The following is a 27,617-nucleotide window of genomic DNA, read 5'->3' as shown; positions in this document are numbered from 1 at the left end:
TCCAATAATTTTACGAAAGTAAAGTTGGGTGTAACTCAGCTTAAAGGCTTTAAGCCTAAAAAGCAAGATCTTTCCATTAATTTACGGGTTTACATACTGATCAAGATTCAAGCTTCCTTGTATGCAGCCTAGGTTTGTTTTATTGTATTTCACAATCCCAAGTACACACTGACTGGATGCTGAAACAGTAACATCTGCAAGATCATCAGTTGGGAGACGTCTCCTAGACGACTCCCAGCTTTCAAAAACAACTAAGACATTGACAAACAAGACAAGACAAAAAGGAGTAAGAAAAGCAAAGCTAGAAGGAAAATTACCAAAGCAACTACAGTATCATGTATTTTTATCTTTAATAATTACTTTAGTATTAAAGTGAATAGCTAATTCACATTTCTTTTGCTAGATCCTTAAAATACATGACACTATTATTTTTCCACCTGAATCCTTCCCACTAATTCTACAGAAGAAACAGAGAAGAAAACAGATACATCCTTCAAAATAAATGCTGGCAAATAATCCAACAGAATTACCAAGTGTAATTACTGTACTGAACCAAGTCAGCCTATGCTAAACCAAACCTTTTTCACAGAAAACTGTTCAATCTGGTTGTTTTTTCTTTTGAAAAGCTTCTGAACTTCCTTAAACACATTCTGAGCACCATTGACATCACCAGTGGCTCCTTGACACACTGTAAGAACACAGAAACAAAAATGTGTTAACACCACCAGTATAAGAAACCAGAAAAATTAAGATTAGATATCATAGAGTCACAGGAAACAAAAACAACCACCACACTCACTTCCAGAAAGGATCTAGACTGGAGATTTGATAAACATGCACATCTCAACTCTTTCTGGTACCCTCTGTGATCACTAACAAGTCAGTACTTGTTTTTCATACCTTTAAGGATTTACTTATAAAATCTTTGCAATACACTGTTATATGACCTGTCACTACACCAACAATCATAACTGTATCTACATCCAGGAGGAGAGGGAATGTGGGTTGAGGGTGTGGAGAAAGTAGTCATGCATATCCACGTGTGTGCATCCAAGTGTACGTTACATAAACAAATGAAATTATACAAGCCAAGCCTGGCATAAAACTGCATCAGCAGCAGGCAGCGTGGAAGGCACTATGTGCACTAATAAGTTTCCCACAACAAAACAGTGCCAAAACCTTATCAACATCACTGATTTCTCACCTATCCAACACAGCGAATATACTCACCTGCTGTTAAATAAGCATAGTAGCACTGCGACCACCTGGATTCATTCTTAAGTCTTTCAAAGGACTCAAACGCATCTTTGAAATTCATCTCTATCATGCTGCACCAACCTAAAAACAAGGCTAATTTAACTTCAGAGAAAGCACAGTAATTCAAATCTGGTGTCAAGAGTACCCAAACACACAGTCTGTTATGACAGCTGGAGTTAGTTTAACAATTATACCAATAACTGGAAAAGTTTAAAACAAAACAAATCAATGACATACATTTAAAGTCTGACTTAAATTTCCCGGGAAACATTGAACTATAAGGTTCCATACAAAACAATGAATCCACTTCAGAGCAACAACAAATCTACACAGACACCAAAAGCTCTTTTTAAAATTTTTTATATTTAATACTATATTTTGTAGGATGCTGAAATTTAGAGCTACTGCTTGGTCCCTTATTCTTCCCCACTGTGACAAGATCCCTTAATAAGACACATTTAAAGCTTGAAGCAACATACCTTCTCCACTCTAAAGACTTGTATGCAAATTAAGAACATATTGCTACTGACAGAAGGAAATGGACATGAAATACAGGTCCTGCAAACTGTGAAGCTTCACTAAACAATTAGTTTTTGGCACAGAAATGCTGACTCCACAGACAAATCAAAATAATTGATTTCTCTTTTTAAATAATATTCTGCAGGTGAACAGTTTGTTCCTTGATTCTATAGTCTACTCTCTGATTTTGCATCACCTTGCATTTGCAGAAAACTTTAAAATTATGAAAAGTTGTTGAATTCTACTTGCCCAAACAAGAGGACAGGTTTATTACTACAGTCCATCCAAGACAAAGGTCAGTATTCTAAAATCTCTTTTTAAATCCTAATAAAAGTAATCCAGTTTGTTTATTGAAGTTGCTAGTCTAAACTTGAAAAGTGAGCTATTAATAATATAAACATATCCAACATACCTATTTCATATAAGCAGACATGTTGAATCTCCCTTTGGTCTGTTGCAAGTTCCAAAGCAGTATGAAATGAGGTCAAGGCACTATTGATTTGACACTAACAAAAGTCAAAGAAGAAAAAAAAAAATTCAGATGTCTGAAATTTAAAATTTAGATAATTTGATTTTGATAAAGAAAATATTCACATTTCTGCTAATAAATATTTTAAAATAACTATAGGGTTAAAAAAAACCATGAAGTGTCTTACAAATTGCAGCTCTGTCTGGTGTGATTAGATGAAAGAGGCACAATATCCCATTGAGAGGAAAACCTCAAAATTCATTTCAGACTCTAGATTATTTTTAATGAGCTAAAACCCACTACAGAGCTAACAGTTTGAAGAAGGGCTAATAGTAATTCAATATACCAGGTCCATATTGCAATTCCTTTGGCCAGTTTCCCTCCTCCCAGCGCTCTCAACCTTATCACTTGAATGAAAGTATGGGTAAATTATGACAAAGCCTTTGTTTACAAAGATAAACAAACATCTTAAAGAGGTCCCATAGTGAACAGATTTTTCCATATATTTCATATTCATGATATGAAACATAATACCAAAGTCAAATCATAAGAGACAAGGGAAGTAAGAATCACTAATACGAAACAACTCAGATTTAGATTTAAATGAAACTTTAGACAAGAATGCAAAGTGTTTCCTTGCAAGGTACAATCAGTTCCACCATGTGTAACAGTAAAAATTAAAACATACAGTAAGGAACTTGCACTCTGAAAGTCATAAGAGAAATGTAGAACACTACAGAGCCAAAAAATGCGGGGAACAGGGAATAGTAGGAGTTCAATAATGTAATAACAATCACCAATAACATACAGCCAGTTCAGATCATCTCTCAACCTTAACAGTCAGTGGCTGTATTCTTTCTCTTTGCTATTAAGTTCGAAATCCATTGGTTTTGTGCATTAAGATTTGAGTAATCTCATTTCTACTCTTATTAGTCATTCAACCTTTAAAAGTCATGTATTTTTAGCAACTGCCAATCAAGTTTAGCTTTCTGCACAATAATGATATCTTTAATGTTTGATTTTATTTATTTTTAACTATTTCACCTTTTTCCACATGCCTCATAATCACTTCTAAGCAGCAGTTAATAGAGAATTTGTAAATGCAGCATAACTTCTAAGAAGATAAAAAGGCATATGAGATAAAAAAAACATTTTGATAACATCATTAGTTAGCAACAGCTTAGCAAAAAGAGGCTGACAGTTTTGTGAGAATCAGAATGATAGCTCCTTGGGCCACCCTGATTTCGCAGTCTAGATGGGAAAGAAGATGGGACTTCTCCGTAACAATCATAAAGGGGGGGGTGATGCAAAGCAATGTTTAATTAGTTTTATATGCAGACACATTATATATCAGAACATGGCCTATACCTGCTGTAATAGCGTTCCTATATTTATTCTCACAGACAATAATAATTTATATAGCAGAATAATATTTAAGCCACTCTGCTGGCTAAGCACGCAAATGAAAGAAACCCTTGAAAAAGGAAATCTGTCACCTACACAAGTATAACAATTCAAAAAAAGCACTATTATCTTAAGACCAGACACATATACAGAGCTCTAAAGTGATTTTTATTAGCTTTTCTTTTTTGTCTCATAAGAGAAAACTGTTTAAGTTGCTAAAGAACAATTTAATCCTAAATCATATATATTGCATCAAGACAGTACAACTAACTGCCAGCAAAGGCAGACAGTGGTACCAATGTAAACACTGTACACCTAGAAAATAAAACAGTCATTAGACTAAAATGCTTGTTGGCATGACAGAAGAACGCACTACACAGAAAGACAGGTGAGTGATATGTGCCCTCAAAGTTTCCAGGGAGCCTGAGCAATGTGCACCTTGTTTACTTATGTAGCAGCACATTCTCTCCACTACACATTACTCCACTGATGCTGCATCACCCCAACTTGACTTCCTGGAAAATAAGTGCTATTAGCCCAGTCTTACAGAAAAAAATAAAATAAAATAGGCTTAAAACTTTGATTTTGTGCTCAGAAGTTCAGTAAATCTATGTTTTGAATGCTTCTGAGGAAAATGCAAAAAACCCCAACCCTACAATCAAATATTTAGTCCTCTGTGAAGATACTTTGCCTTCTAAAAACCCTAAACATTTGAAAATATAATTCATTTATTTGTAGAACACATTATTCCATACAATGACTAACAGCAATTACATCACTCTCTGTGATGCCATACACCAGCCTGGGGCAGCACATGAAATACTGACCACCCAGAATTATACAATTCCAGTTAGTTAAATAGTCAATCTATAATCCATTCCTCTGTCTAACTCTCTCAAGTGTTTTGACATCTGCCTAAATTTTCCTTAAGCATTAAGCTCAGTAAGTATGTTTCAGAAACATTCCCTAATTATTAAAGTTCCAGTCATCTCCAGGGATTGTGACAACACACTGGACTATGAATTTCTACTCCTAATGTTAATTCTTAAAATAAATTAAGTGCTAGCCGTTTACTGTTTCAGAGAATAAACAGAAAGCATTATAAAGTCCCAAGACTCTGCAAATGTAACATCATGGCTGACACTTGAAATCGATTGTTCTTGAGATTTAAAAATATATATATACACACTTATAATTCCTTCAACAGGCATCACTCATGCCTCTCTTGAACACAATAAAAAGACAAGAAGAGTTCAGTCCACAAAATGTGTAATACAGAGAACTACATAATCACAAAGAGGATTATTAAAGATAATAGGAGAACCATAACCTTACATTTCTTGACTTCAGATTAAAACTAAAACTACTCCAACCCATCAATAAGCATCTACAGATCTTATGGAGGCAAAGCAGCTTCCCAAGCCAACACACATTTCCCCCAGAGCTGTTTTGAAATCTTAGGACACTTTCCTTCTCCCAGGACTTCTCCATTGTCAATCAGCACTATGAATCTGTACAGCTTTTAAGAAGTCACACTCATCATTAAGGGGAAGTCAGCAAACAATATCTAAAAGGGGACAACTTACGCTGGAGGACACTATATGGAAATTTCAAAGCCTGTATCTTCTACTCCTTAACACCCCCCATTTTTTCCAGACATGCCACAAAATCAAAATACGTAGAACTAGGATTCTGCATTTTACAGCCCAGAAAATATAAGTAGAGAGGTCAGCACAATTCCGGAAAATAAACCTTGACGTTACACAAGCTCTGAAAATTTCTTTACTTAAGACTTCATTGTGACTTCATTCCAGACAATTCATTTAAGACTTTTCAATGCTTATTATCATGCCACACCCTCCCACCTCTAAATAAGAACGATACCACTGATACCAAGATGTCTACAAAAGGGAACTTGCCACACCCTCCCACCTCTAAATAAGAACGATACCACTGATACCAAGATGCCTACAAAAGGTAACTAAAAAAAGAGTACTTGTCGGCAGTGTTAGAAGCCCACAATACCACTGCACATTTTCACTAGCCTGCACATCAAACACACTTCAGCACATCTGACTACATCTGGTGCTTTGCCTGTCAGCTGGAGTATTGCATGCTTTTTCATTCTGACTCTTCACATGTACCACATACCAACTGAACTCTACAGATAAAAATCTCAGGACGCAAGTATTTGTCCCAGCCCACAGAAATTTCTTCTTGTTTATATATACACACCAGGAGTCTGTTCCTAATCAAAGAGAAGCAATCTTGCCCAGCTCACAATTTTGACAAACACCTAATTTTTGCTTTTATTCCCTTACCACTCTCCACATGAAGCTATCAATATATTTAACTATTTCTGATTGGAGAGATTTGTACTGTTTAAAAAAGTAGACAGATTTTTTTTTAAAGTGTTTTTTTTTTTTTTTCCTAATCAGCAAAAGAAAAATCGCAAGCTAAAAAGCAGAAATACATAAGATTCAGAACACCTCATTTTACTCTGCCCTCTCTCAGGCTACCAACCATGCACATCTTTCACTACTGGCCACAATACCACTCTTGAATAGTCTAAGTCACATTTTTAAAAGTAAATTGGTATTTATTAATATAATTATAATGTTAGACAAGACACATTTAGCAAATGAATGGCAGTATTTTTATTTTCACAGTAATAAGAAAGGTCCAAGGGTACAGCTGGAAATTCTGGATTTCAGACTAGTGGGTTTCAGCAGCTAATATGCTCAAAATTTTAAGCATTTTTGGAGATAGAAATAGTCAGACACTTACAAAGAAATACTTGTGAGGCTGGAATACATGCCATACAATCACATGTCAGCCACAGCAATAGTTACACCCATCAAAAAAGTTTAAGTGAATTATGTAAAAGTCAGGAAAAACACTACTTTTAATAGACAGTCTCTTAACCTGCTCTTTGAAAAAGAGGCAGCCTACCAGTGCAACCTTTAACTTTCTGGTGCACTTTCATTCCAGCCTTCCCGATCATCATCCTCTCCTTTCCCTCAACTCATTCATTTCAGTAGCTTTCAGACTTCATTTCTCAAAAACACGAATCCGGGAGAAAAATTGAAAGATAATTTGGTCCACATTTATAGTACCTTTAAGGCTAGGTTGTAGAAAACTGAAGTCTGTTAAGGCTTTTATTGACTAGGATTCATACATGCTTTTTGGAGCACAAAGCATTATACCGTCCCATGCTCTTCAGCCCTGTCACTGTGAAATCTTCCTTCCTCCTCAATTGCCTTCCTTGGTGGCTTTCTCCTTTGTCAGATTTGTGTCTCACTGTCCAGTCTTGCACTACTGCTTCTGCCTTTAGATCAGTTTCCTTTCCAGGTGCCCGTGGCTGAACTGTGCTCTTTACTGTTTCTCTTTTCCATAGAAAAGAAAAAACACACGTACACATATATACCCGTGCATGTATATGTACATTAGCATACGTACACACACACTTACTTGCTAACAGTAGCCGAATATACCATCAACTGAAAGTTACACAGAATACGTCTGTAGAATGAAAGGCTATGAAAAAAGCCTGATGGACTGAGTGTTAGTAGGCTCTAATACAAAGCCTACAATAACCATTATTGATTCCTATTGCAGAACACACAAGCTCTTCTGTATAACAACATATAAGCTGCCTTTCATCTGTGCGCAACTAGATTTTATCAGAGAACGGTTAAAAGACTACAGATGTTGAAAGACAATAAAATATCCAAGCTTCAGATGAAGGTCTGATTTAAGTGCTTACAGGTTAAAGCAGAGACTTACCAATTTCACTAAGGCATCTCAAAATAATATTCCCGTGCCTGGCAGAAAAAATTTAAGCCTACCTGTGTATTAACAATATCAAGGAAAGCCATATAAGCCCTTCATAGCTTTGCAGGAGCTCCATTCAGGCCCCTTGGAGATGAGGTGGAAATTACTACTCAGCATATTAGTTTGCAATCTAAGTGTATATGTGCACTTCTCGTTCAGAATGTACAATACGGCCAAAGCCCCAGACCTGGGACATGTGTAACTACCAGTGTACTGTGCAGAAACCCAGTGCAGCTCCCTGGGCAACTGCCACCAGTCAACACACCAAAACTAACAAACAAACAAAAAGCCAACCAGCAAAACAAAAAAAATCCAAACCCCCCAAATAAACAAAAAACAGGCTCCTGAATGGAAAAGCTCTCATGCAAACAAATACCTGCATATGGACATTTAATTCATGTTGGCATCCAATAAGCTTTCTGCTGACTAAGGGTATGGCTACATAGCCTAATGCACAGCATTCGGCCAGCCTCAGCTAACTAACTTCATTAACATGGCCGCACAGTCTGGCACGAACTTTAGCTTGGAGCTAAATTTTGGTGTTTATACACAGCATCTTTTAATGCACAGATACTCTATGATAACAGGTAAAGAAACACATGCTTTGAAACATAACAGTATGCCAGAAAGGGACAGACGATACAAAACCGATGCTCACCCCAAACCTACCCTCTGTATTTACACGTAGAAACAGATACTCAGTTTATTGACAGCTATGTTTACAATTTTGCTCTAGCTTCCCTTTTAAGTCAGAACATTCAATAATAGTTGAATTTACAATAAACAGTAAACATGATAAAAAGTTCCAAATATGAAGTCATACTCTGGCAATCAATGTATTTACATTTTTTTACTGTACTTAAATTCACTTTGTAGCTTTTTCCTAACAAATTTGTTTTTTTACCACAAGAATGGAAGATGCATATAACTGAACAATGACCAGTAAAATCTTTTCCACTCAGAAAACAGCAATACTTCCTAAAGACTTCCCCATCTTGCCTGTCACAGTGCAATTTCCCAAATGCACTTGTTTTCAGAAAGACAGCAAAAGAAGAAAACCAACATCCGAACCCCATGCAAGAATATGCCTGCAAAGTATGACAGGCCACAAAAGTGTGCCCCGCTATTCTGCTCCTGTTGCTACCTCCCTCAAAATATTACATTGCATTTGAGAGAGTTAACTGCAAACCCCAGCAAAGAATGGCCACTGATGTTAAGATCTGGATTAGCTCTTGTAATTGTGATGTTGAGATGAAGGGTTTGAACGTTCTGGGTTGGTGCTTTTGCGTTGGGTTTTCTTGTTAATGTAATTGCTCTGGAAATATTCTGATAAGAGCAGCAGCCGGGAGCTGAGCAGTTTGAAGTGCTCATCACCATCTTGTGTTATCACAGATTCTTAAAGAGTAACTCAGCCATAAACCACGAGGCTGCTGCAGTGTTGGAATTAACGCTCTGCGGCAGCACTCACAAACACATCTTTGGTGAATACATTTCTGCTTGGGTCAGAGCTCACCCTTGGCAACAGAAAACGTCCTGGTTTGACATCTTAAAAGCAAAAGCAGTTATTTGAGGAAAAACTGGTGCAGAGAATTAGCTGTATATGAACAATGCATAAAATGAAAAGGGGAAGATAAATGCTATGTACTCAGCAGATAATACTCAGATTTTAGCTTGACAAGCAGAACTGAAATAGCTATTTATACCACAAGAAATTCATGAGTGACCAAAAGCACTTCCTTTTAGCATAGAGCTCCAAATGTACCAAGTAGCTGAAAAAGAATCTTAAAGCGCCAGTAATTCAGATTGAAGTAGTGGCAGAGCAGGTTTGGCATGTGAACTTGAAAATAGGAAGGAATTAATCCTTTCTTCTTATTTATATTTCCATGTATCTATATCTTTAGGCATAATTTGCTGAAGCTTGCACAGTTCATTCACATCAGAAAAACATAAAATAAGAAAGGCTGCAGGGCGGGGGAAGAGGGGGAGAAATCAGTCAAAAGGAAGAAAATATGTAGTACCTCTAATCGCTGTATCCTTCCCTTGAAGAACATGAACAGAGAGGAATTTGGATAAGCAGATTCTTTTTTTGCAAGAATTTCTTTTGCCTCTTTCAACCCTGCCTTATTATCGCTGCCATCAAGGGCAAAAAAGGGACGAACAACTGTGTGGTACCACAACAGAGCTAATCTGAAAGAAATATGAGTAAAAAGGATTACAGCTCGTAAACAGAAATTTAAGGATAACATTCTACACAGGCAAATTTTTTAAACGATTCAGAAAGACAAAGAAAGATACGAATCTTTTCTTATACAGCCTAGCTTTAAAACAAACACAATACTACTGCCATACATCAATGTACTCATAAACTGCACCTGGGCATACAGTTCAGTACACATTACCCAGAGGCAATGTAACAATCAAGTTCACAGCATCAAAGCAGTTGAGCCTTTAGAACTTTGTAGATTTTAAAAAGAAAAGCCCACAGGAAAACTTTGAAAACAAAATGTTCTTCAGAGGGGGAAAAAACTCCAATCCAACAAACAAAACCAGCAACAAAATTTGAAATCACACTTGAAATCGATGTCACAAAGAAATACATCCGGTGTTCAGAAGGGCAGACACCAACATGACCTACATTGCTGCTGGAAACAAGGGCAGAGCACCAAGATTGCCAAGACCATCTGAAGGAGGAAACACCCCCCAAAATACCACCTTCCTTCCCCAGAAAGGAGAAAGAACAAGTAAACAGAAACATTTAATCTTAAATTCTCTTAACCAATCATAAATACAATTCTTTTCCTCAAGCAGAAGAGGCTTTAGCTCTGCTGTCAGTCTTTCAAACATGAAATCTGATGGTACCTGCAGAAGGTCCAGCAAGAGAAGCATTAATTTGGAGATAATGGAATAATAAACCCATTTATGAGGGCAGTTTAAATTAGGTCTGGCTAACCCTTCAGCTGATAAATAGACCTGAATGCAATACGAAGGCTTGGGACAAAGAGTACACAAAAAATACTCCTCTAAAAAGATTGCACGGAACAACCCATTTTACTCAGATGCTAAAATTAAACTGGAAAATATCTTTGGCTAATAGTAAGATATATAGCTAAGTGATATCAATGACTCATACAAAATAGTATGCTTTCCATAGTGGAGAATATACTCAGGTAAATTTACTCAGCCTTCAGGGAGTGCTTTTATTTACTCTGCTGGCATATAAATTACTAGACATTAGAGGTACTGAAGAATACAGCAAAATACTGACACAAACCCCAAATACATATAAATAACTAACAGCAGAGAGATCTCATACACTAGTTAGCGACAAATTTACTAAATCATGGCATGTTAAACAACAATCTACAAGTTTATTTTACCTGCTGTTGTTTCCTTTAAAGCAACATGACTTTTTGGTTTTGACTTTTTTTCCAGTTACTTACTTTTAGTACTAAGTTATCTACCAAAGCATTTCAATATAGCTACTCACGTAGCTAAAGGGGCCTTCATGTCCTTACTTTCACTTGCATACATCAGTGAGGAAAGCCCCTGTAGGCGGTCTCCAGGAAAACCCAGCAGGTTGATGATTTTGAGCAGGTTTGGGGGCACCATGGATATGCAAAGATGAAAAAGTCCATATCCAAAGCTAACAGCACCTTTCAGTCTGTTTAGCGAATCCTCCGTTACACCTTCTGCAGCAATATGATTATCATTTGCAGCATCAGAAGTCAAGGATTCCTGAGTTGTTTTCTTCTGATATATTTCCTGAAGTGTATTAATGTCCGTATAGCACTTATTGTAAATTTTCCAGGCTTTTCGGAGTATCCACCCACCTTTTATGTATGCTAAAAATCAAGAAAAAAATATATTTCGATGACATATTTCAGAAGTGTAACATAGTAAGTAGTAAGTGCTATTTTGCAAATCCTAGCATGCTTTCTTTATTTGCATTAACTTATTGTATAAAGGATTTTGTAATAGCTACTGTCGTCTCAAAGAGGTCTTTCATAATGAGCACTACAAACTTAAGTGCTTTTTAACCAGAGACTTTAAAACAGGATGCAACACAAAAGGACTTCCCTACAGCTATACAGCAACACAACTGTCAGGAAGAAATACAGAAATTAAATAACTTTATGCTGGATTCTGCTCCACTGTAGAGTGGAGATGAAATGGCTGCCTAGCAAACAGAGAGAATCAAAATTCAAAGAAGAGATTACACTTCTTAACTCCAAATGATGTTAAAAGATAGTTGAGGCAAAAATACTAACAAAACCCCTTCCTTTGGGTTAGATAATAAGATTTCCAACACCATTATTTCCCTGCCCTTCATATGAGCACAGCACCTTATAAGTAGGAAAAAAAATCCTAGGAAAAAAGCAGCATACATTTTATGGTTCTACAACATTTTTCAGTTGCCTAACTTTTTAAAGGCAAGACGGGTACCCAAGTTTCCCTAAAAATCTGGTCTTGAGCTTTCTCAGTTGAGAATGAGAGAATTCGCAGTCTCATTACACTCTTCACAGGAGGGGACAGGAATGCATGACACCAAAAGATGAAGATGTCCAATTTGCCTATTTACACAGTCCTTGTCTTGGTTACAGCACATCCTTGGATAATGACAAGTGGTAAACAGAAAAAAAACCACCAAACCCCACAGAATACATTTGTACACGTTAATTGTAAAAGCAGATATCAGCATTTTGTCAGGGAGTTAGGAACTGCAGTGACAAAGGATTTAACTAAAAATGAAAGAAAATAAAAGCATGGTTATAACAGCAGTGTTCTTAACAGATTTTACCAAGTTTTCCAGAGATCAGTGTTGTAACTGATGCCAGAATTAGATCATAACAGGTGGGGTGTGTCAAAGAAAATGAAAACACTATTTATACCAAACCACAAAGAAGGGATGAAGCTAATTTGATAGTCATAAGAAATCTCACTGAGAGAGACTGCAAAATTCGCATTCTCAGTTGCGACAGAAGGATTCTGTCAAAATGAACTTTAAGTATTAAAAAAATTAATCCTCTACCTTGAGTTCCGTACTAAAGCGTTATAATAAAAAATGCAAACCCCTGCCGTGATTCAGCTGCATTACAAGACTAACATTACTTCAATTCTAAGCAATTAGGTCACTTTTTGGCTGCACAGAATATTTTAAAAGTTTTGTGGTTCACCACAAGATGAACGCTCATACAACTATGCATAGCAATACAGCAGACAAATAAGGAAGAACCCACATTTTACTTAGCCTACAGATAATGTTTCTGCTAATAGCTAACTCCTGTGTTCTGATGCATGAATCAAATGGAAAGGATATGGTGTGGAAAATAAAAGTATAGTTTTAGGTTTTACTTCCTTAAGTGTGCAGTCATTAACAGTTCACTAACACAGCATAACCCTACTAGATTTGATATACTAAGATAAAACTACCTAACGAATTAAAATAATGAATTTCTGACTTTTTAAACATAAAAATTAAACCAAGCCCCATCACTGAGCTGTTTTCCAGCATGAACTTCTGAAAGTAGTCAGACCCATGAAAACAGTGGCAAATATCAAGAAAAGGTAGCTCAATATTGCTGTGGGAAGCTAATATAAGTTGCTGTGTTACTAACTTTATGATGAAACTATTTGCAATACATCCATGAGGGTGGAAAAGAAAAATCTAAAATGTGTTAGGCATATGAGAAAGCAGCTTGCGTGTCATCATATGCTTCTTGTCAAACTGTTCCAGGAACAAAAACAGAAGAAATTTTTCACCCATCCACTGATCAGAAATATTTGTCTGCCTCTGAAGGTTTGTTTTTTTTTAAATTGTACTCATTTCAATAATCTGGTTGCTACTTCTCTACAGAAACACAATAAAAACAAAAGATGTTTATACATCATCAGAAAGATAATATACTGAAAAAACTGAAATAATTAATCCAACAGTTCAGCAATATCAGCAACTTGCATTAGGTGGCATTTAACTGCTTGAAATTTTAAGTAAAGATTTCAGGTATATGTTTTACTCAGAAGAGTAACCCAAACATACTGCGTGTTCTGCAGTACTCCACTACCCACTTCAGGTCTCTGAGCAGCAGACAAGAGAGAAAAAGAACAGACACCACCCTCAGTTACAGCATCCAACCCAGTTACGCAGCTGCAGAATACATACTGAAATAAGAAAAAAAACTTCAGGAGGAAAAAAAACCCCACAAATGAAAACCCAGAACTGCATCAGAAACAGTAAAAAAGAAAAAACAACTTTTCTGCAGCACTTACATACACAACAGACAGAAATACCCCCTGAATTTCTGCTGCCTAGAACTCAAGGCTTTCTTATGTCATGGCTTGGAACAAACCAAGTCTGCACATCACAGAAAACATTATGGCCTTGACTGAAGATCTTAGCCTTATTTTAAGTAATCTGAACGTTATTTCCCTGATTCCTTTCATTTGATCAGCACAGTTTTCATGGATAATCTGGTCTGACTGTCATCTCTTGGTCTTTATTGATTTGGTAAGAACTTGGGAACACGTGCACTTTGTATATGACCTTGACCACATTTTCTATAGACTCATGGATGAAGGCATGTTTTAAGATTATGCAAGAGACCCAGGAATGCAAGAGAGCATTAGAAACAGCTTTGCAGCTGAGACGGGGATGTTTGTATTCAACATGACAGGATTAACCTCTTTGGCATGCAAGGACACACTTTGGTGACCGGATAATAAGAACTGATTCAGCAGTTCCATCTTCAACACAGTTCATTTAAAATTACTTTCACTGGCAGCTTGTTGTCTCCCTGAGTTGTCATGAACATAATACATATGGGATGTTAGATTTTCCCAGTGGCTTGGATTTAGAGCCTCTTTTATCTTGCAGGCCATACAAAGCACACAGATGCTACCCATCTTAATACCAATTCCCCAAATGTCTCTATGGGAACACGCGAAGTATTCCAAACTACCTAAGGAGAATCAGTTTAATACGATTACTGGTATGAGAAAAGTGGAAAGCTGTAATCTCTAGCAATCCATTTTATGATACTCCTACCTACGCAGAAGTAGAACAATATGTCTGCAAGTGTACCAATCTTGAAATGTTTCAAATGGAACTGTACTCTTCCTTACAAAACAATCATCTTTACTGACAGTCATATAGACACTTTATGATCATGCTTTATTAAAAAGATATCATGCAAAAAATATATCTAAACATTAAAGCCACAGCACACCTGATAACTCTTGTTTTACAAACGAGAGCACAGCCAAGTAGACTTGACAGTCTGCTACAATTATTTGTCTTTGTAGACGATCTATCATGGATAGAGTGGATTTTCGTCCATCAACCTGCTTGGAATATACAAACACAGAGCACAGAAAAACATTAACAAAGATAATACAGAATACTGGTCTAAACATGATAAATAAAAAATCCAAAATTAACTACAAGTGGTAGCATTGCTACTAAATTACCTCAGCATTTTGAAGCACAAAACTATGCTAAAAGTCTTTGATAGCTCATTAAGCAAGCTCCTACCTAATAAACAGGGAAACCTTACATACATGCTATCAAATATTTTTCTTAAGATTCTACAAATAATTATTAAAAAATACATCAGACATGTAACTAAAAGACGTTAGATGAAAGAGCACAGAAAGGGGGCAGGGATCTTAAGATTCTACAAATAATTATTAAAAAATACATCAGACATGTAACTAAAAGACGTTAGATGAAAGAGCACAGAAAGGGGTATATGACCCTTACATACATGCTATCAAATATTTTTCTTAAGATTCTACAAATAATTATTAAAAAATACATCAGACATGTAACTAAAAGACGTTAGATGAAAGAGCACAGAAAGGGGGCAGGGAAAGTGGCAGGGAAAATAATGCCTCAAGAGCAGAGAGTTAAGTACGTCCGGTTCAACAATTTTTATCAAGTAAACTAAATATTGAAGAAAAATGGCTTCTTTTTCTGTTGTAGATCTGCTATGTCACACTAGGCAGGGCACTTGATGTTTCTACACTACTACTTTAACTAGTTCTCAATCTGCATGTTTTATTCTTCCTTCATTATATAGAATTAAAAATCTAAAAATGGAAGGAAAATTCCCTAGGAATACGCCTGGCACACAGCACTATGCAGCCTCAATCTCACAACTTTTGAACATTACTAGAGCACATATGAACTAAAGTTAGCCTGAATTAGGCAGACAAGCTTCCTAGAATAATTTTAGTAGGTCACCGATTTGAGGTGCTCAGAAAGTAATTCTAACATCAACATGGCCTGCTGCTTTAGAAGATGAATTACCTGACACTGAGTATTTCATGATATTTAGGAAAGCTAAGCAAAATATTTGACCAATTTTCTAAATTATTAATCTTAACTGCTCTTCACATATCAAAAATAATTTTTTCAAATTGCAAAGAGGATAGAAAGGAAGTTTCCAGAAATATTTGTCCAATACATAATTCTGTATTTTATAAATAATGTTCTTACATTCTTTTTAATTTTATTCTTGATTGTTTCTATAACCCCAGCTTCTTCACTTTCACAAAGTTTCTCTGTAGCCTTTAAGTCATCACACGCCAGCTGCATTTTCTCTTCTTCAAATGTCATCATGGCATTCTAGCAAAAAACAGATTTGCATGATAAAAATCACAAATATTTTTATATCTACAAAAACTACAGGAGAAACAGTTTTCATTAAAACTTGACAATAAAACTTAATTTTTTTCTTCAAACTTATTAATACACACAGGATCAGTACACATACTTCTATATGGAAACATCAAGCTAGAGGCTTGAGAGTACTTAACCAAAATTTCAAGACAAATAGAAACATACTAAGTCTTACCCCCTTGTCTTAACAACCAAATGCACTGTCACGTTACATTAGTGGAAGAAAAATTTATAAAAATTAATTTTCAATTACTGTTATGTAAGGCACAATTTGCATCTGTGCAGATAATGCTTTTTGTTTAATTCATCCACATAAATAACAGGCCTCCAAAGTCAGTAATAACTACGAGCTATTGCATTTGTCAAATAATAACCACAATTCCTACATATGTAGGAAGGAAAAAAAAATGCACCCAACTTCAACTACCGCTGAACCAATTTAGAAAGAATTCCAGGACAAGTAACTTCTTTTCTTGATGCTTTATTAAACGAAAGGTCTGAATGACACAGGCACACAAAGTGCTGCTGCTATGTTTAGAACAGTAGCTAAGCAAGATATTTTCAAGATCCACTGATGCTGCACTGTGATGTTATACTGGTTCAGTGCATCAATTGAGATAAGCAAGCCCGAGAGATTCTGCCTCTTTTCTTCCTCCTCTCCAGTGACTTAAAAGCAAGCATATGCCCCAGGAGTTTTCCTAACCAATATATTTTTCCATATTGCATAGTCTACAGGCCCTAGACAATTCAAATTAATTTAATTTACAACTTTGCTATTTCTGGCATATTATAATAAATTTTATCTTTAAGAAGAGTATTAGCATAGATAATTTTTGGTGCACTCTAAGATTAGGCAGTGAAGTTAGAATAAGGATAGTCTAAAAAACAAGATCCAAACATTTTCTAATACACCTGCTCAGTTTTTATACAAGATATTCTCATTTTAATATATAAAAAAGAAGAGCAGCATTTACCAGACCTAACTTGCTCATTATGGCACTTTTGTCAGTCAATATTCTCAGTTTTCATATATTCAAAAAGGAAGCAATGTGAATGGATAGAATTAACAACTTTCACCCAGCCGTATGAAGAAATTTTCAGTAGCAAAAACTATCAGGAAAACAGCATTTATGAGTATTATTTTAATAATACCTCTACTGCTTATTTAAGAGAGGGCTTTATTATGGCTCTTGTAATGGAACACATAAATATTTCATACATTTGAGAAACTGTATCAGGGCCTTCACTTTCTACTTAAACCACATGAGTAAACAAAGTTTTATATAACATAATGACTTGTCTTCTAGCTACATTTAACCTAAAACTTTGAAAAAATTAAGTCTCGTAAAAAGAAACAAATTTAAGTATCCACTGCTATGAACACACACGTGCACATACAAACACTAACCACAAGAGAAGAGATGTATACTCTCTACTCTCATCTACTCACCAAAAAACTGACAAAACTGGCTCCAAAGCTCATTAATGGGCTGTGGTTTCTGTAAAGAAAACAAAATACAGTTACTTTATTTGCACTGGTTTCCTACCTGCAAACAAATACTGCATTTCTTGATTTTAGCTTATATAACTGTAAATAAATATAGGGGGTTTTGTATCACATTACAAACAAATGTTATATCATTCTACAAGATATAACAGAAATAGAAAGCTAAAAAATGTATCATCTTTACTTGAATGCATATTTTTTAAAAAAATGTTTTTTCAAGCATTAAGCTGCAGATATTTTGTAGTAGAAAGCACTGCCATCAAAATATATTCAGTGAAGGTAAAAAAACCAACAAACTTAAGAGCTTCAGAAAACTAAAAACCACCACTACTCTTTATGATCTATCACTACAATTTTGACCTAGCAGATAAGCGTTAACTGGTTCCATTAAGAGATTCCCACTTCTCCCTGTTCCTACGAATTTAAATTAATCTACCCAGATTTTAGAAGAATGCATATGCCACATAACATAAGTTGTTGGAAATAAAGAGTTGTAACAAGGTCTATGATTTTATAGCCGCTTTGTATCAAGACCAATATCCGTATCTTACTACACTACACGGAACAGTTTTAAGATGTTTCACCTATTCTGTTTGTAGGGATATTCCAATAGGGTGAAATCAACTGCTAGATCAAAAAATGTAGGCAGCCAAAATCCTGGTAATATATGGGACAGGCTTCAAGCTTCTGGACTATTGTAGTCACACAGACCACAAGGCTCCAATAATGGCACATAGAAGGCATTTAAAAAAAGAAAAAAAAAAATTCAGCATGTCAGCAGTACCACGGATCCACACTGTTCAGCTGTCAGCTGACAGGTTATATGTCCCTGTAAAAATATCACTACTGGAGTAAGGATAAAATATATATAGCACTTAAAAAAAAAAAATACACAAACACTGACTTTCAGGATTTAAGAAGAGGTAACATTTATGCTACAGGTACCTACATTGCTGTAGCACAGTACTTATGCTGTTTCCAACTTAATTTGGCAAGCATCAGCTTGAAGCAGTTTTAAAATAGAGACGCACTTGAAAAACACCGAGACAATAATATATTATTACAACACAAATTTCCAGTAGTAAAATTGTATTATAATACAAGAGATGTAAAAAAAAAAAAAAAAAAAAAAAGGTAGTCATCTATTTCCCCCCTCTCACTTTCAGATTTAGCATAAATATCTAAAAGCAAGGACATAAATAAGAAACAAAGAAAAAAAACAGGGAAGACAAACAAAGCAAGTTAGAACAGAAAAACCTTCCCATTTTATTTACATTGCTCAATTCTGGATACACATATGAACGTAAGATTGACATAACTTGCTACATTTTATCAGTATTTTTTAAAATGAAAAACAGGTCAGGTATTTCCCCCTCTGTCAGCAGTTGCCAGTAAATGCCTCTGCTATTCAGTACCTGGACTGTTCCGTACCAACAGCTGCGTTACCCAGAGCAGCAGCAATCAGCTACATGGGTTATACTTGCTGCAGCTGGCACTTCCAGCAGTACCTCTTGCTGCAGAGGGCACAGCGCTTCCTCATCATCCACTTCTCAACCCACGAGGCACACGGGACCCATTCAGCAGCCAGTCTTATCACCCTGCTCTACAGCACGTAACCTCCACCATACATTTCAAGGTCACACCTACTGCATCATCAAAAACTGCAGAACAGATCAGCACAAGCAATTTTTACATTTATGCCTTTTTGTACAAAGTTGTACTTATATCATACTTTCAAGAAAGCTGAAAAATAAATAAAATGCTTCATTTTTCAGCTTTCCTAGATCTACCTACACAGAGAAAAAGCAGTTCCAGGGAGGCAAAGCCAGTAGGCAACTCTAAATAATCTATCTTTCATACTGAAGTCAATTCAGAACAGAGAATTGTCAGAGAAAGATTGTTTATCAGAATGAATTAAAAGAACTCACAGAATCATGGAATGATACAGGGTTGGAAGGGACCTCTGGGGATCATCTAGTCCAACTCTCCTGCCAAAGCAGGTCCACCTAGAGCAGGTTACACAGGAACATGTCCAGCAGGTTTTGAATGTCTCCAGAGAAGGAGAGTCCACCACCTCTCTGGGCAGCCTGTTCCAGGGCTCTGTCACCCTCAAAGTAAAGAAGTTCCTTCTCATGTTTAGGTGGAACTTTTTATGTTCAAGTTTGTGGCCATTTCTTCTTGTCCTGTCACTGGGCACCACTGAAAAAAGACTGGCCCCATCCTCCTGACACCCATCCTTTAAGTATTTACAGGTGTTGATCAGATCCCCCACTAAGCCTTCTCTTCTCCAGACTAAAAAGACCCAAGTCCCTCAGCCTTTCCCCGTAAGAGAGATGTTCTAGGCCCCTAATCATCTTTGTAGCCCCATCACAACAAATGTAGCCAACAACAGTCTTTGAATATAACCAGAAAAACAGAAATGCATGACATAAGAAATAGTTAATAGGATTGCACTTTTCAGTAAGATTTTTAAAATGCACTTATTGAATATTCAAAGTTTTCATCTACACTGAAAATTTAATTCACTACCAGGAATGGATTCAAACAAATTATTTTAATGGAATAACTAAAATTTCACCATCTGGACAGCTGTAAAAAAATTTACTTGTAAAACTGATTAAGTATTACACTCTTATTGAAACTTTGGACAACAAGACCAAGATTTTGAGGTGTTTCTTTCCCTTTGAAACACGCGTAAGCAAATCAAATAAGCTCAGTGACATATGCAGTTAGCTCTCAGAAGAAAGCGGCGTCCAGGCATTTCCTAGGAATTGGCAAGAAAGATACGAGTTTTATCAGCAAAAAAAATACAAATTAAGTATTGTAGAATTTTAGAATATATAGTAAAAGTGTTGCATATGAAAACATTTAAAGTTCTAGACTATTTTTAATTTTCTATGAATTTATAAAAAAGATCCTCCTGTTGCAGAAATAGTTACTGAAGCTTTAAATAAATAAATGAAATAAAGAAAAGGAAATACATCAGCTTTAGAGGTAAACTGATTCCTTCTCTATGGGAACAGTATTTTCAAACAAAGCAACTTGAATAACAGCCACGTTTAGGAATCAAGGGAGTCAAACCTCTAAAACTGAATAAACAGGAATGTAGTTGAGAATCGAACAGCATGCATATATATATATATGCGCTAACTTGTGCATAGTATTTGAACATTCAACAGTTGAGAGCCAACAGCTCTTCAAGATCACAAAGGATATTGAAGCGCTTATGACAAGTGATGAAAATTTGTCTAAGAATTTTAACATACATTTGTCCAAGTAAAACTGAGTTTCTTCCCCACATAAATACTCATCTTTCAAAACTGCTTCCCCACTTGCACTCTGACACTCGCAGCTCACCGTTCTTCCACCATGATTAAAGATGAGACAAAAACTGAAGAACCATACCATCCTACTCCGAGATTATAACTGCTGGAATACATGAGTTCAAATGTTGCAGATTAGTCCTTTTTAAGCTTCAGTCACTCAGTCTATAAAAAGCATTGTCATTACAGCACATATGGGCTGTAGCACATAAGGACCCCGAAGCAAGAAAACACGATGCATAATATTATACTACGTCTGGGAGATGCTTCTGGTGAGACCATGGGGTTTGGCAATCAAAACATGAAAATTTTACTGCAGGAGCTCCTCGCACAGAGTTTGTGTCATCACTAAGCAAAATAAGGAACACTACCACATTCCTGCGTGGTCAATGGGTAGAGACTATAGTTGCAGCTTTATGGAAGATCATTTGTTAAAGTAATTTCAGTGTTTAAAATCCATTTTATACAACCATCCTGCTTAGTGCTCAATCTTTGCGAATATTATGTTGACTGATAAATTCTTTAACTGCTTAGGTTTATCTTTTCCTCAAGACATACAAAAAAAGTTTGCAATGACACAGTACTATCCCAGTAAACACTAAGGCATGACAAATGATGACAGTAAGTTTCTGAGAAAAGCACAATTCCATGAAAACAACCCCCGGCTCAAGCTCCTTATAAGTGACCTTCAGCATCAGACATCATTTTACATCTTTTGACAGATTCCAAAAAGTTGTTAAGATACAAAAAAAAATAAGGAGGCACTTGAGAAAATACTAACAGCAAACCAGTGGCCACATTGATGTTGACAGCAGTTACGGAACTGAACACAAATGAATGTTGGGACACTGCTCTACCCAAGTTGTCCTCGCTACTTTGAAGCAATACCCACCATTAAGTAAATAAAGGGTGGAGTGTGGCCAGTAGGTCGAGGGAAGTCATTCTCCCCCTCTACTCTGCACTGGTGAGGCCACAACCGGAATACTGCATCTAGTTCTGGGCTCCTCAATTCAAGAGGGACAGGGAACTACTAGAAAGAGTCCAACAAAGATGATTCAAGGATTGGAGCATCTTCCTTACGAAGAAAGGCTGAGAGAGCTGGGACTCTTTAGTCTGGAGAAGAGAAGGCTGAGGGGAGACCTTATCAATGCTTGTAAGTATCTAAAGGGTGGGTTGAAGGAGGAGGGAGCCAGACTCTTTTCAGTGGTTGCCAGTGAGAGGATGAGGGGCAACGGGCACAAGTTGGAACATAAGAGGTTCCACTCAAATAAGAGAAAAAAATTCTTCACGGTGAGGGTGACAGAGCCCTGGAACAGGCTGCCCAGGGAGGTTGTGGAGTCCCCTTCTTTGGAGATTCTCAAGACCCGCCTGGATACAGTCCTGAGTAACATGCTCTAGGTAATCCTGCTTCAGCAGGGGAGTTGGACTAGATGATCTCTATGGTCCCTTCCAACTCTAAAAGTTCAGTGAAATTCAGTGAAAAAATCTCAAGACTTTTAATTAGGTCAAAGATGAAGAAAAATTCAGTCTCCAGACATATTTTCTAAAATACTGTTTGCTCCTCACCTATCAAACTAGGACTCAGAAGATACCCTTATTACCAGAAACTGTGCTATTAACACCATTTCTACAAGATACCATAGTAAAAGCTTGTACACATCAGTAAAGCAAGTATGCATAACTAAACTTAAGTCATAAACTTAAGAGCACTGAAGACGACCTTTTTTCCAGGTACAGAAACTAGTGTTATGAGACATTGCTCCTCTCAATAAACCTTGACTAATTAATCTCATTTCATGGTATATCTTTAAGATGTTAATTCACTTTCAGAAGAAAGGTGCCCCATTTTCACACATGATGACACCATTCAGGAGTTTTAAGCCTTAGCTTAATAAAACTGCAATAATACAGCCCAATTTTACCATTAAAAAAAAAAAAAAATCAGAACTGAAGCACCCCCCAAAAAAAGAAAATACTGAAAAGTAATTGATATTTTTTCTTCAGCCATTTCCATGATAGTACATCAGCTTCTAAAGCTACAACAGCCTAGCTCATGTTTAAATTTAAGTAATGTAATTAAACCACCAACATTTCCTCTTGCTTTTCTAGGCACTGCTTCTTTAACTACAGTCCACTAAGAATTCCAGCCATCATACTGACAGTGACGCTCAAGTCGAAACAAAAGAATTTTCCTCCAAAGTGAGAAAATAAAGCATAATGAAAAATTAAGAATTGATATAAGTTCACAGATAAATATGAAGCAGCTACTGAATATTTTAAAACAAGCAGAAATATGTATAACCTACATATAAAGGTAAGGAATTTACTCCAACTGCATACAAATCCTTTGGTCATTATTCCATCACAGATTATTGTAAAAATTGTGAGACTACAAACATAAGGCAGATCTTTACACAAATACACATTTCATCCAATATTGGCATATGGTCACGAAAGCATTACAGTATTCAGACATACTGAAAAATGCAAATGCACATCTAGGTTTAGTTTATGTTTCAGAATCAGCCCAAATTTGTTTTAATTGTTAAATGAGCTCTTAGCATACACTTCTCTTTTCACTAGAAATACAAAACCAAAAGAGAAACTCAGGAATATAAAAAAAATAATTCTGTGGCCCTGCCCCATGCAGTTTTTACCTGATTTGTTTTGTCCTTCTGCAAATTAACTGGGGATCGCTTCGCTCTAGCTTCAGGCTGCTCAATTTAGATGCACAAGAATATCAAAATATTGGGAATTATAAGAAGCATTTAAAATTTCATCTTTACTTTGAAAAGTAGCTACAAAACTGAGAGACAAGCTAGTTATAATGTATCAACTGATTTGTACTAATTGTCCACACTCTTAATCCACAAGAATTATGGACATCTACAAAATCTTTTTCCACTGTAGGTTCAACTAACCTGACCAAGATTACTTTCTAGGACAAACTACAACAGCTTAAGTGACAAACATCATTTAACTTTTTAACATTTCTGAGCTCCTGAAGTATATCAAAACAAACACATAGAATATATAGTAAATCACAGAATGAGTGCACTAGCAGGCATCAAAAGTCCTCACAATATCTGGATCTTTCACAGAGTTTATTTCTTCAGTGTTAAAATAAGATCTGCTTTCTATTACACACTCTATTACACCTCTTCTGCCACCTCCACCAAATCTTACTTCTAATTTCTGAGTTATAAACTCAGGGATTTTTGTTAAGCTTTCTGCCCCCTTCCCTCGGACTTCTAGCCACCAGATTTTGCTCCATATGACAAATGGATCTTTTAACCTCCCTCTACCCTTTTTACCACTTCTTTTGGCAACAGCACCTGTCTCTGTCATGAAGGCCACAAAACCATGTGTGAAACTCAATGTGATCATCTATCTCTATGTACCCAGGTCTTGAAAATTTAAATTTAAACTGAAGAACACTTAAAATGTTTCTAATCTATCCGCATAACTGGAAAACTGATGCTGGTTTTACGTGCATTGCTATTACCATAATGTGCTCTGCCTAGCCTTAAGCAATGAAATCTTACCTCACTAAGGTACATATTTATTACACACTTAGATTATTGCTGCTAAAAATCACTTTCCTTGTACATAACTCTCTATATATCCATTTGGCAGTTGCTCGTCTGCATATCACTGCAATAAACAAAAACACACAGGGTTGCTACCAGGGCACTCATAACCTATTCTCACACTGTCAATCAAGATGCCATCATCCTTCTCCCAACTGACTTGCGTCAGTTCCCACCCTGCTGTCCTTATCTTTAGAGAAGTTACTGAAACATCTACTAAATCACTTAATTTTTGTTCTTAAGGTTACTTTGCTGAGCTCCATAAACAAGAATTTCAACAGCAGTTATACTGCCCATAATCTACCTGCTGATCAGTGCAGGCTAAATGTCACCTTGTCTCAACTTGTGTGCAGGACAAAAGTATTTTGAGCCATAGAAACTATTTAAAATTGGTAATATTAGATTCAAACACTTATCCACAATGGAACTTCTGGTCCATTATTAAAGTCTGTATGTCTGTTAATACTTATACTGTCATAACCTCAAATTTTTAAAGTTCCTAAAGTAAACATACAAAGCTTTACATCCTCACTTTCCCATTCGCACCAAGTTTCCATTCTTCTCCATGTTCTGCTTTACCCTTGCAGGTTGTACAGCATGTTTTACTATAACGACGCCATTCTTTAAATCATAGAATGGTTTGGATTGGAAGGGACCTTAAAGATCTTCGAGTTCCAACTCCTCCCTGCCATGGGCAGGGACACCTCCCACTAGAGCAGGTTGCTCAAAGTCCCATCCAGCCTGGCCTTGAACACTTCCAGGGATGGGGCATCCACAACTTCTCTGGGCAACCTGTTCCAGAACCTTACCACCCTTACAGTAAATTCTTCCTAATATCTAATCTAAATCTCCCCTCTTTCAGTTTAAAACCATTACCCCTCACCCTATCACTCCACTCCCTGATAAAAGTCGCTCCCCATCTTTCCTGTAGACCCCATTTACTGGAAGGCCATAATAAGCTCTCCCCGGAGCCTTCTCCTCTCCAGGCTGAACAACCCCAACTCTCTCAGCCTGTCCTCATAGGAGAAGTGCTCCATTCCTCTGATCATCTCCGTGGACTGGACTCACTCCAACAGGTCGATGCCCTTCTTATGTTGGGGGCTCCAGAGCTGGACATAGTACTCCAGGTGGAGTTGCATGAGAGCAGCGTAGCAGGGCAGAATCACGTCCCTCGACCTGCTGGCCACGCTTATTTTCATGCAGCTCAGGATGCTGTTGGCTTTCTAGGCTGCAAGTGCACACTGCCAGCTCATGTTGAGCTTCTCATCAACCAACACCCCTAAGTCCTTCTCCTCAGGGCTTCTCTCAATCCATTCTCCACCCAACCTGTATTTGTGCTTGGAATTGCCCCAGTCAATCGGCAGGACCTTATACTTGGCTTTATCATGAACATCATGAGGTTGGCACAGGCCCACCTTTCAAGCCTGTCCAGGAAGAGATGGCATCTCCTCCCTCCAGCATGTCAACCACACCACACAGCTTGGTATGATCAGCAATCCCACTTGTCCATGTCACTGATAGAGACGTTAAGCAGCGCCACACATTCTGTCTTAGAATCGCATTTCCTCTATATCATCTTCATTTTCTTCCTTAGAGGCGACCTTATTATATACATTTTACTTATACATCTTGTACCATTTGTCTTTTCATTCAAGTGCAAGTTGAAAACATAATCAAGTCTTCTTAGAAGTTAAGAGTCATTGACGCAAAGAGTCAAACGTTTCCCTCACCGGAAACAGAAGATTGTTGGATTTCTTGCAAGATAATATCCATGGTCTTATGGTTTATGTTGTGAGTCAACAGTCGGCTAAAAAGCTCCTGTTTTTATTTGACGCTGTCTTCTCTCCTCTTAGCTGGAGGAAGTTTTTAAATTATACTGAATTGCAAATGCTCTCAAGAAGGGAAGAATCAGCAAAAAAAAAAAAAAAAAAAAAGAATTCCCTGCGAGCTGGCACCACAGGCGGCTCCGGAGGCACCGGCGGAGAAGGCTGGGGAGGAGAAAAGCCTCTGAAGAAGGGAAGAAAAAAAAAAAAAAAAAAAAAAAAAAAGGTATTTTGACAGTTTCCTCTTTTCTTAAATGTCCACAAAGCTAGAAGAAGAAAATGAACACTCCAATTCCAGCTTTCTTGCTAGTGTCAGGTCAGGGTGTTTCACCAAAAGGACGCCATCCCACGGGCTGACTGTGGGCTCCATCTCCAACGCCTATGTCCTTGGTTAACTTCTACATCTCTTGCAGTTTTCACAGGTACTCAAAAGCCTGAACTGATGAGAACTGGGATGGTGTCAACACTGTTCAAGCTAAATAGAAAGATTGATACCTGACAGTTTCAAATATGAGTTAGCACTGTGGGGATCTGAAACAGCTGCAAGCAGTAAAGACAGTGGTGCCGTCTGTTGCAGATTTATGAAAATATTACACCCATTTGGATCACGTTCACCACTAGCACATGGAAGATCTGGACTGCTTTAAAAAAAATAAACTCACAAAAAAGCATATGCAGATGTTGATGCTACTTGCAGATGATTTTTCAAACCCTACTATCTACCCTCAAGTAGAATTTAAAATAAAACAAGGCACAAACTACACCTGACAAATCATTAACTGCTTTACAGTGACAGTCAATTCAGTTCCAACTATATCTTGTATCACAACAGACACATTCATCTGACCTCTTTGGGTTCTAAATAGACATGTATGAGCTCTAAACACCAAAAGACAAAATACTATTCTCCCATTCCCAGCACAGAAACAATGGGTCTACAGCCAATAACTTCAAAGTACTACCACTCTTCAAAGACAAGACTTTACTGTTGTGATTATACATATGAAACACAGCTGCCATTTCTACCCTTGTTTCCTCAAGAACTGCATTATGACCACCTTTCAAATTTTACTCATTTTGGATTCATCAGCCAGCCTTCTGGAAGATGCAAAAATGCAGAACAGCCAAGAAAGAAACAGACCCAGCTTGCTTTGGAATGACAGCTGTCCTTAGGCTCACCAAGGCTGTTTACTGACCCATAAAGATACCAGCAT

At 36.9% G+C, this 27,617-nt stretch overlaps 1 protein-coding gene across 2 annotated transcripts in view; it reads right to left on the bottom strand.

Moving 5' to 3' along the window:
- TTC39C (tetratricopeptide repeat domain 39C) overlaps positions 1-27,617 on the bottom strand; it is a 38,851-nt gene that overhangs the window by 8,396 nt on the left and 2,838 nt on the right. The window contains exons 2-9 of one of the 2 annotated variants that reach the window (XM_014936925.1): positions 17,611-17,659; positions 15,978-16,106; positions 14,707-14,824; positions 10,971-11,325; positions 9,502-9,670; positions 2,189-2,282; positions 1,231-1,338; positions 579-688 (exon numbers count right to left, since the gene is read on the bottom strand). In XM_014936925.1, the coding sequence (XP_014792411.1) occupies positions 579-688; positions 1,231-1,338; positions 2,189-2,282; positions 9,502-9,670; positions 10,971-11,325; positions 14,707-14,824; positions 15,978-16,106; positions 17,611-17,659 (1,132 nt within the window). The remainder of the gene's footprint in view (positions 1-578; positions 689-1,230; positions 1,339-2,188; positions 2,283-9,501; positions 9,671-10,970; positions 11,326-14,706; positions 14,825-15,977; positions 16,107-17,610; positions 17,660-27,617) is intronic. The other variant, XM_014936926.1, reaches the window with a different exon arrangement.

The sequence above is a fragment of the Calidris pugnax genome, unplaced genomic scaffold (genome assembly GCF_001431845.1).
Source record: "Calidris pugnax isolate Ruff unplaced genomic scaffold, ASM143184v1 scaffold51, whole genome shotgun sequence".
Taxonomy (NCBI): Eukaryota; Metazoa; Chordata; class Aves; order Charadriiformes; family Scolopacidae; genus Calidris; species Calidris pugnax.
Note: the sequence above shows the minus strand (reverse complement) of the source record. Positions and strands in the feature narration are given on the sequence as shown.